This window comes from Corythoichthys intestinalis, chromosome 13, assembly GCF_030265065.1.
Source record: "Corythoichthys intestinalis isolate RoL2023-P3 chromosome 13, ASM3026506v1, whole genome shotgun sequence".
NCBI lineage: Eukaryota > Metazoa > Chordata > Actinopteri > Syngnathiformes > Syngnathidae > Corythoichthys > Corythoichthys intestinalis.
Genome location: NC_080407.1, coordinates 54,032,138 through 54,044,589, shown reverse-complemented (window position 1 = coordinate 54,044,589; position 12,452 = coordinate 54,032,138). Strand labels below are relative to the sequence as shown.

At 44.8% G+C, this 12,452-nt stretch overlaps 1 protein-coding gene across 1 annotated transcript; it reads left to right on the top strand.

Moving 5' to 3' along the window:
- The first annotated feature begins 1,023 nt into the window (after positions 1–1,023).
- Positions 1,024–10,732, top strand: LOC130928926 (coiled-coil domain-containing protein 171-like). The gene is made up of 18 exons (XM_057855747.1): positions 1,024–1,720; positions 1,795–1,936; positions 4,284–4,432; positions 4,502–4,567; positions 4,630–4,712; positions 4,771–4,909; positions 4,968–5,043; positions 7,346–7,437; positions 7,510–7,599; positions 7,669–7,773; positions 7,828–7,983; positions 8,048–8,188; positions 9,069–9,438; positions 9,504–9,739; positions 9,815–9,955; positions 10,017–10,196; positions 10,280–10,407; positions 10,474–10,732. The coding sequence occupies exons 1-18, from the start codon at positions 1,541–1,543 to the stop codon at positions 10,637–10,639; spliced, it is 2,640 nt and encodes an 879-aa protein (XP_057711730.1). The 5' UTR covers positions 1,024–1,540; the 3' UTR covers positions 10,640–10,732.
- The last annotated feature ends 1,720 nt before the right edge of the window (positions 10,733–12,452 follow it).

Below are 12,452 nucleotides of genomic sequence, written 5' to 3'. Positions count from 1 at the left end.
TTGGACGATAATACTTATTAGTCTTGTCTTCATATAGTTTTTCATAGTGACAACTCAGACTAATTTCGTCTAGTTTAGTCAACGTTACTCAATTTTTTTTCTGTTTTTTAAGTTTTACTCCAAAAATAAATACATAAAGGCTTCCAACTTTTTCAAATGAACATTGACAGAGGAGAATCTACAAATTTATCACCAATTTGGTGGTAATACGAAATATATATATTTTAAAAAAAGTTAGTCTTTGCATTAGCATAATGCCTACATGAACAGGAATGCTATGCTAACGGTACAGGTTAAATTTAGTGTAGATTTAGCCATTAAAGGCTAAAGCAAAATTTCTTATTTTCTGGCAAGATAAAACAAATCTTACCGTGTGTGTTTCAAAACAAGCAATGGGGAGACTGGTGAGAACACTGGTGTGGTGGGTGGGCGGGAACAACATGAGTGACAAAACTAGACACTGCTTGGATGCTGGCTAACTACACATAAACTGTCACACATTGTGAACATGTGACGGAAACTATTGGGAGAGACGTTTTTAGCTTATTGTCTCGCCATTGTCAGGAAAAATTTGTTGGCCCACGAAATGTGTTCGTTATAGCCATCGTTTACGAAAACAACACTGATAGAAAACAAAAAAAAAAATCAGTCTAATTGATTTGAATTATAGTACATTTGTCAACTCATCTAAAAAAGTCCTAATACACAGGTTTTGAAAATTTACTTGATGATTTATTCATAATTTATTTTTTAAAACGACTAAATTGGTGGAAGTAGCCATTAAAATGATGCGGAAATGACGTAACAACTCTCAACATGGGGTCGGGAATTCAAACTTTTAGCAGTAAATGCTTCTAAAAAGTATGATTTCAGCACTAAATGTCGTTTAAATAACATAACACTATTTTGTCATCTCTAAACTTTATTTTTTAGAACGATGCAATTTTTTAAAAGGATACAATTGGCGGAAATAGCCATTAAAATGATGTGGAAATGACGTAACGACTTTCAACATGGCGTCGAAATCAAACTGCTTCGAAAAAAAAAAAAAACTGCTTCGAATGCTTATTAGCAGTAACTGCTTCTAAAACGTATGATTTCCACACTAAGTCACTTAAATAATACAATATTTTATCATCTCTAAACTTTATATTTGTTTTAGAACGATACAGTTGGCGGAAATAGCCATTAAAACGATTCGGAAATGACGTCACGACTCTCAACATGGCGTCGAATTCAAACTTTCGAATGCTTTTTTTGCATTAAATGCTTCTAAAACGTATGATTTCTGAACTAATTGTCATTTAAATAATACAACACTATTTTATTATCTTTAAACTTTGCTCGTCAATAGTGTGAGTGTTCGTAGTGAAGGAATAGAGCATGTTTGCCGCGACTGTAGCTCCTAAGAAAGAGCTTCGAGTTTGACGCCCATTTTTAAAGGCAGTCGTCCTGCTGTCAAGGCAACCAAACAGCGTCTCCTCAAGCCGGAAGTTCTCCTTTTTTCCACCGAAGGACATTTGGAAGTGACCGACGCCGAATGGAAGACAAGCAAACGAGAGTTCCCGAGCAGGTGGCGGGGATAGCGACCACCGTGCCGGGTGAAAAAGAGGAGGCGCGAGGAAGAAGCGACAAAGATGACAACGAGCTGACGGAAAGGAAGAGGATTCATCGCCTGGAGAAGGAAAAGCTCAAGTTGACTTCCACACACAACCGGCAGGTTAGAAATTAACACGTCCCCGATAAAACCGAGCGGTCACGGTGTCACCTCACCCGTGCGCTCCTGTTCTTTAGCTGTCCATGTTGGAGGCAGAGCTCGCCCGACTTAGGTCGTCAGTGGAGCGTGGAGAAGCTCAGAGAGCAGAGCTTCAGTACCAGGTGACCGCCAGCCGCAGAGACGTCCAGCGGGTGAGCCAGAGCAACCGAGAACTGACAGGTGAGCTATACTGTTGGAAAAAGATATGGAAGTAGATTTTGTCAAAATCACACAGATGATAAAACAGCTTCTGCTTTAACTAAAACCACCCAAACATTGATAGGTTTTCATATTTTAACGAGGATAGTATGTAAACAATGACAGAAGGGGGAAAAATAAGTTACAGTAGTGAACCATCAATATTTTGTGGCCCCTCATTTGGCAGCAGTAACTTCAACTAGACACCTTCTGTGGCTGCAGATGAGTCTGGCACATGGATCAGGACTAATCTTGGCCCAATCTTCTCGACAAAATTGCTGTTGTTCAGTCAGATTCCTGGGATGTCTGGCACGAATCACTGTCTTTAGGTCACGCCACACCCTCTCACTAGGGTTCAAGTCTGGACTTTGACTTGGCCACTCCAGAAAGTGTATTTTGTTCCTCAGAAACCATTCTGAACTTGATTTACTTCCGTGTTTTGGATCATTGTCTTGTTGCAGCATCCTTCCTCTTTTTAGCTTCAAATGTCTGACAGACGGCCACAGGTTTTCCAAGCAAAACATCCTGATAAACTTTTTGAATTCATTCGTCCATTAATGATTGCAAGTTGTCCAGGCCCTGAGGTAGCAAAACAGCCCCAAAACATGATGCTCCATGGTTGACGGTGGGCATGAGGTGTTGATGTTGGTGGGTTGTTCCATTTTTCATCCACACATGACGTTGTGTGTTACTCCCAAACAATTCAACCTTGGTTTCATCAGTCCACAAAATATTTTTGCCAAAACTTCTGTGCGGTATCCAAGTGCCTTTTTGCGAATATTAAACGATCAACCATATTTTTTTTAGACAGCAGTGGCTTCCTCCGTGAACTCCTAACATGAACACCATTCTTGGCCACAGTTTTACATATAGTTGATGTGTGCACAGAGATATTGGACTGTGCCAGTGATTTCTGTAAGTTTTTAGCAGACACTCTAGGGTTCTTTTTTACCGCTCTGAGTATTCTGCGCTGAACTTTTGGCGTCATCTTTGGTAGACGGCCACTCCTTGGGAAAGTAGCAACAGTGCCAAACTCTCTCCATTTGTAGACAATTTCTTTGACTGTCGATTGATGAACATCCAGACTTTTAGAGATGGTTTCCCATCGTTATACAAATCAACAATCCTTGATCGGAGACAGCTCTTTTGGCTGAGCCATGATGTACATAAGACAATGCTTTCCATCAAGACATTTCTTACCAGGTGTGTGTTTTACAGTGGGCAGGTCAGCTTTACACAACTCATCAGTATTTGGGCACACACCTGATTTAAAATGTTTGGTAAAAATTGGTTTCAATTGCTCTTTAAGTCTCCTTACGCAGAGGGTTCACTTACTTATTTTCCCCCCTTCTGTTTTTTGCATGTTGTCCTCATTAAAATATGAAAACCTATAAATGTTTGGGTGGTTTTAGTTAAGGCAGACACTGTTTTTTCATCGGTGTGATTTTGACAAAGCTCAGATCACATTTGATGGGGATTTTATACAGAAATGTGAGAAATTCTAAAAGGTTCAGATACTGTAAGATGTGCTTGATATGCTTTTGCACACTAACAGTATTTACAGTAATTAAATCAATTATGTGTGTTTAAAACTAGGTGTTGTGATTATGTTCTCTCATGTAACAGTCTATTCGCTTGTGCTTTAGTGCTTACACAATGAAAAGAGTACGGTTTCTGTTTTCAGTAAACGTTACCATAATGTTTAATTCACGGTTTCTGTTCTCAGTAAATGATACCATAACAGCTATTTCCCCGTAAACGAAACTTACGCATGTGCAATGAATGCTCTCCCACTTGTCAATAAAAGACGCAACCCCAGGGAGGGGGCTGAGAGAGGCTCACTGCGAGCAAGCGTGCTGCGCTGTCGACCCTCTCCCTGGTGGCCGCCAGTGAAAATTTTATCTCCGTCTCAAGTCTGATTCTTCCTCCGTCCCTTCCTAGGTCTTTGTTGTTTTCTTAGTTCAAGTATTAAGTTTAGACCTAACAGATACTTTTTCATACCACTGTAATTCACTTAATAATGGTAGGGTCTGTTCTATCCTTATGGGAAGACTATCTACGAACTGAACTCATTGTATAATGCAAATAAGGTTGCTTAAAAGTTGGTGGGGACAATTTGAGCATCCTGGAAAGTTGTTAGTGTTATGTCCCTACCGTCCCTATGCAAACCTACGTCCTGTTAATGAAGGAACCAACAGGTTGCTACCAAAATTTCCCATTAGAATATGTTGACTCACTGGCTCCCAATGAGGGAATCATTTTTAAAAATCGCTCTCGTAAACCTTCCATCGCAAATCGCATTGTATCCACTCCTATATTTGTGTGTTAGAGCACGCGGCAGCGCTGCAGAAGATTCTGGACATGACACGGCAGGCCCGGCAAGAAGAAGGTCTGGCTTTGCGGGAGGAAGCGGATGAGCGAGACGCCCTGATCGACGGCTTGACGTCGGATGGCCAAAGACTCCGACGACTTCTGCAGGCAGGTCTCTCGCATGTTTGTCCGGAATTTGGGAAGCCTTTCATTCCCTGTGGAATTGTTGATGGTCAGTGCCAGGAGGAGGCGCTGGAAGAGGCGCGTGAGAGGATGACAGCGCTGCGGGAGGAGGTGGTGCAGGTGAGCGGACCGAGAGTTGACCCACATGAGTAGCGAGTTCTTCAACGTTCCTTCGCCATCAGGGCCGCAAATCTCTGGAAGCCGAGGGAACGGCTTGCCAGGAAGCACAAGAAAAAGCCCGGCGTGCTCAACAAGCTTTGCAGCGGTGAGTCCACGCGCATTCCGTCGAATGATCTGATGGCTTAGTGACATGCCATGTGCAGGCTGCAGACGGAGTACAGTCAGTACAAGAGTGAGCTGAGCGTGGCCTTGGAGTCAGATAAGAGGAACATCGCTGACCTTACGAGCATGCTGGAAGAGGAGAAGCGGCGACATGCCAACACATATCTGCGCCTGGAACAGGTCGTGCAAACGAAGTCGCACACATATGCGACGAGAGTTAATTGCTTTGACTTTTCAGGCGTTAAAGACTGAGTTGCACTATGAGAAGCTCCTGGAAGAGATCAGGGAAACGCTCCGACAGACCACAAACCAAGGTATGATAAGGCATAGACTTCATAATACTTGACATGACACGGGAAACAGGGCCGATCCGTAGGGGGCCTATTTTCAAAAACTTCAAATATTTTCAAAACCAAAGCTCCTACCGACTTAAAACCAAAACAGGAACCTACCTTAGCAACAACTTATTATAGAATAGTATAGACTAGCCCCTTATTATCATTATACAGTTATACAATGAAATTGTGGAGCATCCCTTAACAGTGCAGGATATGTTAAAATCTCAAAAGTGACTTGCAAGTATGAAATCTAAATAAACATAAATATTAAATGCATATGAGATAGTCCTACAATTATGGCAGTGCAAATATTCGATGTGAGCCTTGTCTTTCAACAATCGCATAGATTTTGCGTTTTCTGATCACCTCGACTTGTAGAAGTTCCTGTTCCTCGCCGTCTCCTTTCTCATCGCCTTCCTCGACTCTGCTCCGTTTCCTGTCGGCCGGCCACTCCAAGGCCTTGTTCTTCCTCGCTTCTGAAGTCACATCCTTGGAGAAGTTCGCACCAAAACGGTTGAAGAGGGACCGCCAGGAACTCCAGTAGGTGCTGTTGTGCTTCCTGCACATCAGGGAGTCCCACAGCGACATTCCGAAGGACACCATGTGGGTAATGGGGAGTGATGGCTGCTTGAGGACCGCCCGGCCCATCTCCAGGTCTACATTGTCTTCTGGAACATGTTCAGGATGTCGGCCCTGTGTGTTCCTGCTTGCCCGTGCGACTGTGTAGCAGGCCTTGACAGACTTGTAGTTCTCCCACCTGGCCAGCACCTTCCGGCTCAAGAATCGGGCCGTCCTCATCCTCTCAGGCTCCTAAAAAACATGTTTGTTTTAGAAAGATAGGTGTTTTGATTCATCTTTTTTTATAAAGTGAATAATGCTGGCCACTTACTTCAGCCCCAGGACACCTGGGCAGCACCATACAGCCGTTGTTGTGGAAGCTGCTGTAGATGTTCTTCCTGTCAGGGAAGTTCACGTTTGAACTCCGAGACAAGTATCAACAAATAGTTCAAATAAGAGAAAAGAATCCAACTCAGCCAAGGATTACCTGATTCGAAGACTTTATAAACAAGATATATATCAAGGATACAAATGGTGTGATCCAGCAGGAGCTGTGACCATGCAGGAGTACAACGAAAATCCACGAGTCAAGGGTCTATATGCTTGTTGAAAGGGCGTTGCTTACTATGAAACGATACCTAAACCACAAAAAAACATCCTGAGTTATGACCTTGGAAACTAGCCGTAGCTGGTACGAGAGTGAGTTATAGGCACACTCCCACAAATGCATTTAATTTCACAGCAGTAAATGATTGTGTTTTATAGGCATGAATAACATATTTTTCTCACACTTCCAAAGGTGCACGGGGTCAAAGTAGACTAAGATCTGCTTGTTGCCGTGGGCGTAGGGGTTGGTGTAGGACCATGGTGTTTCACTGAAAGTTATTAGATTGAAATATTACTAAGGCTGTCAAAATTATCGTGTTAACGGGAAGTAATTAATTTTTGAAATTAATCACGTTAAAATATTTGACGCAATTAACGCACGTGCCCCGCTCAGATTAAAATGACAGCACAGTGAAATGTGTACTTGTTGTGTTTTTCGGAGTTTCGTCACCCTCTGCTGGCGCTTGGGTGCGACTGATTTTATAGGCTTCAGCACCCATGAGCGTTGTGTCAGTAATTATTGGCATCAACAATGACGAGCTGCTAGTTTATTTTTTGATTGAAATTGTTTTATTAAAACGGAAACATTAAGAGGTGTTCTAATATAAAATGTCTATAACTTGTACTAACATTTATCTTTTAAGAACTACAAGTCTTACTATTCATGGATCGCTTTAACAGAATGTTAATAATGTTAATGCCATCTTGTAAGTACCGTATGTTGAATGTATATATTCATCTTGGGTCTTATCTTTCCATTCCAACAATATTTACAGAAAAATATGGCATATTGTATAGATGATTTGAATTGCGATTAATTACGATTAATTAATTTTTAAGCTGTAATTAACTCGATAAAAACTTTTAATCGTTTAACACCCCTAAATGTTACATAAGCTGATCTTTTGAATCTAGAGATTCAAAGTCCAACATGGCCGCCGTAACAAAACAATGAGCTTTTTCCGTTGGAAATTCTTGTGAATAAAGGTTTTAATCCCTGAATTCTTTATAGATATGGATGTAAAACATACCCAGTCAAGTATCTTGATGTCTATGGATAATGTCATGGCTACTGGAAAGCCACACCCTCCCGCTTTCAACACTGTCTTCGCAGACGCAGAGGATGACGAGGAACAGAGACGTCCTGCCGACGTGATACATCTGCTCCATTTGACGATCGCCAGGCAAGGGGTAGCTGAGCAGCAGGTAGAATACCTTTTCTCTGAAGATCTGCAGGCAAGAGAGGCTTGATAACTGAAGCGTCGTGTGTCCCGGCAGGTACGGGATCTGATGTCAGAGTGCGAAAAACTGGAACGGGAGAAGCGGTCGCTCGGACACGTGACGACGCATCAGAAGCGACACCTCCAAGTAAATCGAGCTTCGTTTATCCGGCTGTCGGATTGGACGCTTTGATTGATAGGCGTCCTGGTGCCGTAGGAGGCTCACCAGCTATCACTGGAGCTCCAGGAGCGAATGTCACGCCTGGAACAGGAGAGCCAGGACTGGTTCACGCAGAATCGGGAGCTTCGAGAAGAATCAGAGGTAAGACTGCCCACTTTGATGTTTCTGTGCATGTGTGTAATGTCTGTGTTTTAGGCCCAGTTGTCCAACCTTCGCCGGATTTATCTGCGCCTATCGTTGGACGGCACATTAACAGAGTTGCAAAGTCCCATGAGCCACTCAGGCTTGTCTGAGCAGATCGACGAGCTGGTGGAGCGGTTGACGTCTGACCTCCGCAACACTCAGAACAAGGTGATGTCATAATTGAGTCGTTGCGTCTCTGCTGTAAAGTCTGACGCCTGGCTACTCCCTGCAGGTGGCGGGTTTGCAGGCTGAGTGCGAGGAAAAGAACGAGCACGCCAAGAGGCTCCGGCGACGTCTCAAGGTTGCGCTGGCACGTGCCCGGGAGTACATGTCGAAGAACAGCCGATTCGCGCGCATTGTCACGCAGTTGCGGGTAACTGCCATCACTTGTGCAGCATTTCATACTAGAAGCTAACATACAGTGAAGAAAAAGGTATTTGAACATCTGAGAAGGGAGGGGTTGGATAAGGGTGTTCGGGAAAGGAAAATTTTAATCGAATTAACCCGAATAAGTAATTTAATATGTCCAAATAAAGTTGGTCTTCAGTCAAAATCGCGCTCCTCAGGGCGTAGGTGAGACCTCAGGTCCCTTAAGTCATTGCCAATAGTCGTGGTCTGCCTCTACAGTTCCGCCACCTGGCACCAGGTAGTATCCACTTTTCTCTATCCTTCCTCGGACCGCACCGTCAATTTTTTGATTTCCTTGAAAGCTGCCGTCTTGGAAACTTTTCGGTAGAGCAGGGCGCCTCCTAAGCCAAGCAGAAGGGACCCCACGACCATCACGCCAAACAGCCAAATATCCTCGATATCTTCCACGGATAGGACTGTGAGACAGGGTGGCTTCCAATGATCTTATGAATCTCTCACGTAGCCAGCGGCAAAGGTCCCATCTGGGCAAGACGGGTCTCCTGGTGTAACGTGTCTTGTTGAAAACGTTTGTCAATTGCGCTGAGAGACCAACGAATCCATTTTTGTATGAGAGACCAGCAACAGTTTATCCACAGAGGAAAAAAATACAAAAAAAGCAGACAGACTAGACTGACGAAGATAGCAGGAGCAGGGAGGAAATACGTCCGCCCCCGGCAAAGGAAGGAAGAAGGTCTGAATTCTAGCTGATAGACAGGTGTTCAAATTTCAGACCCCTCCTTGATTTCTAAGTGGAAGAACTTGCAAAATAGCAGGGTGTTCAAATACTTATTTTTCTTCACTGTAAGAGTGTGGTTCCATACGTCAATGTGACTCTCTTTTCCCAGGACCTTCTGTCAAGGAGCCGCAGAAAGTCAGCCGCCTTCCTGTGGGCGTGCTCGCTCCTCCTCGAAGCGACGGCGCACACCCAATGGCGTCTACGCGCCCTGACCGAGCAAAAGCGCCTTTTGGCCCGGCGCTTGGCGTCCAGGGAGGAGCCGGCCGAGGAGCTGCGGTGCCTAGCTGACGCGCTGGCCGTAGATCGGGGCGGCCCCCCAGAAGGAAGGGACGCCGGCACGGTCTCGAGACGCTGGAAGAAGTACGTATGCGTTGTGGCGGCGCTGAGGTGGTGGCGTGCCATAGGAAGGCGCAACGCCGCGCGATTTCACCTGGAGACCGGAGGCAGGCTTGCGTGCCTGAAGGGACCGGATGGATGCGGTAGGTTTGCATTTACGTCGTAGCCGGAGAAGCGTGACTGATGACCTGTCGGTGGTGCAAACCAGAGGAAGAAGAACCTGGGGAAGGTCGCGACATCTGGTATGTTCGCCAGCTCTGGTCCAAGCGGCTCTCCTCCACCATCTTGTCCTGCATTGCCAATGCACCTCCTCCCGATGCCTCGCCTTCGCGGGTGAGTTCTTTAGCGCGGGCGACGTTGAACCGCCTTCTGGATCAGATTGCCGGACCGTCGGGATGGCCTCCTGAGATAAGCCCTTCGACTCCGCCCTCCGACGACTTCAAGGTCTGCTCTGCAGAGGGATTGAGTTTCAGATCCAGCGTTTTTCTGACCTTTTCCCCGCGTCCTCTCTCTTGCTAGGCCGCAGCATCCCGACTCCGACATCACTTTCTCCTCCTTAGCCGAAGGCTGCACTCGGCCGAGATGGAGAGGCAGAGCCTGAGGTTGCAGGTGGCCCAAATGGGAAGACCGGAGGATGGTGGTGTGGATGCCAGCGGGATGGTGAGAACGCAGGCCGCGTTTAACCGGAAGAAGTCTGAAATGACGGTTTGTCTCTCTGTAGGTCCCGGTAAAGCACTTCCATGTCGTATGCGCAAATCTCCGGCAAGCGCTCGAGGGGGAAGAGGAAGCTCGCCGGCTGCTGGAGGAGCGCTCCATACAGCTTGAAGCACTGCAGCGACGCATAGACTCGTACGCCGCCGAACAGGCCCGAGCCCAACGCGCACTCAGACGTGTAGCAGAGGTACATCATGAGGCGTTTCAATAGCACCTTCGTTTTTGAGCGCCGGCCTTTACTGCGTCCGCTTCTTTGTGGATCTTAAACAGGCGCTGGCGGAGGCTCGGAGGCGCCTGAGAGGAAAGGAGCGCTCGCTGTTGATCCTGGCCGAGCGCCTGTCACGTGCGGACAAAGAGAAACGGCGTCTGGAAGTGCGACTGCGACGCTTCGAGGACAGGTAACGCGTTGCCCAGGCGCTTGGTTCCGACACAACTGGCCATCACCTCATGTTTTACCGTCGCAGGCGTCACGTAATCAGCCAAGGGAAGACTCGCGAGGAGGTGACAGTCCCTCCCGCTTCATGCTCGTGGAAGACAAAGCCACTCCTCTCGGGATGTAAGGGTTCTGAAGGGCGTCTTCCAGGTCAGGGGTCCCCAAGCCAACAAAAACTTTTCATTGAGTCTGAATAAACTTTCTTTTTGAGACTTTGTAAAGCCTTGTGAGTGTCCGCAAACATGTCCAATGTGAATACAGGGGAATTGATGCTGAAATGGTTTGACATTTGTTCATAATGTTAAATTATTATTAAAAATTAAGAAGCAAACTAGCAACATTTGTGGAAGAAAACAAAATCATGCTACATCAAGAAAGTTGTGCTAAAATGCACGCTAGGAACATAGTCTGGGAAATGCTGGAAGTCACTCACAGCAGTGGGGTGCTGAGGATTTTTGTTTTTCCCATTCAAAAACAGCTGTTTCGGTCCAAATTTCTTCTCCTTACAAGGTGTGCACAATGGCTGTACACACGCATGCTGGATAGTTTATGTACTACTGCTAGGCTACTACAAAGACAGCGTTCTTTTTCACCTACAGTGTGTGTTGGAGTTTTTGTATTGGAAATAAAAGCTCCCATATATTATAATGCAAATACATAGAGCAAATACATGCACAAATAATGCAGCTAAACACATTGGACCTTTTAGTTTTCAAATAAGACTTGGTTTAACACCCACTTGTCACAAGACTCAAATAAATTGCACACCAATATGACAATATGCAACAGTGCTCTGCACAGCGGCATCTCAACAGCAGCAACAATATGGCTTCTGTCAGGTACGAGACTGGGGAACCAATTGCATATTGCAAACACAGGGTTTTAATTCCGTTTAAATTCAGTCACTAAATTCATTTATGTCCAGCTTTTATCTTTTACATCCATTCAAAAGTGAGATAATTTGCCCGATGACACTAAAATAAATGACATCAATAATTAGCACAGAACATGAAATTTGATTGTTATTTACATCCTTAGCGATGCAATGCATGATAGGAGGCATGTTGAATGATCGTTGACAGTGGGTGGCAGCAGAGGTTAATTTTTTATGACAAGAGGGATCTCTAGGTTCTGTTGCACCTAAACTGCAATGCACAATACTCAAAACTAATTGTAAAGCAATAAAACTGGCCACTGGAGTCATCTCGGGCCAAGAAAGGAAGTGAAGAAAAACAGTCAGGAAACTGAAGTTGGAAGGATCTTGTGGTGACGCGTGAGATTTTGAGAAAAATGTGGAGAACGATCGGAAAAAAAGGCAAACGACACTGGAGGAGTGTTTTGAAAAGAAAACAAAACCATCGTCAAAGAAGGATTCAAAAAAAATATCTTGATGAGACAGACGGTGACGCTACAACAGCATCAGGTTCCACACGCGTTCTGCGGAGTTCACGTTGCGTTACTCCTGAGCCCGAGGTTGAAAGCAACGATGAAGATGATGAAAAAAGGGAGACCGATCTTGATCCAAACTCATCAGATTACTGGGAGCCACCTCATTCAACCGGGAGCAGCCGAGAGCCTTCCCCGTTATTATGTGCGCAAATTGTTCAACAGTTCAATAGTTTAGTTATGTGTAAATAAATGTTACTTTGCTATCAAAAGCTCTATTTTTTCTTGTTGTTTGTGTTATTTTGTAGAACGAAAACATTATTCAGATGTTTGGGGTGTCACAAAAGCGAAAAATAGCTGTATTAAAGTCAAAGTTATGTTTGAAATGTATTCTCTGGTTTCTCATCAGAAACTATTGTCTAATGCTGATTTCTAAAGAATGGAAAAAGATATGAACTTTTACGTTTAAAACTAACCTTTTTCTGCTGAAAGAAGAGAGTCTAATTTTTCTCCCATGTTCCATGTTTATATAGCAATATAGCATAGAACAGAATTTTGTGTGGGCCTTGCAAAATCAGTCAAAATCCAGTAAAACGGCCGGGAGCGAAGGGCCTTGCTCCGGTG

Bases quoted from the DNA above. Each gene is read 5' to 3' on its own strand.
- LOC130928926 (XM_057855747.1), top strand. From the start codon at position 1,541: ATGGAAGACAAGCAAACGAGAGTTCCCGAGCAGGTGGCGGGGATAGCG. The intron at 7,600-7,668 runs GTAAATCGAGCT...CTGGTGCCGTAG, and splicing joins ATCAGAAGCGACACCTCCAA to GAGGCTCACCAGCTATCACT. The intron at 9,956-10,016 runs GTGAGAACGCAG...GTCTCTCTGTAG, and splicing joins GTGTGGATGCCAGCGGGATG to GTCCCGGTAAAGCACTTCCA.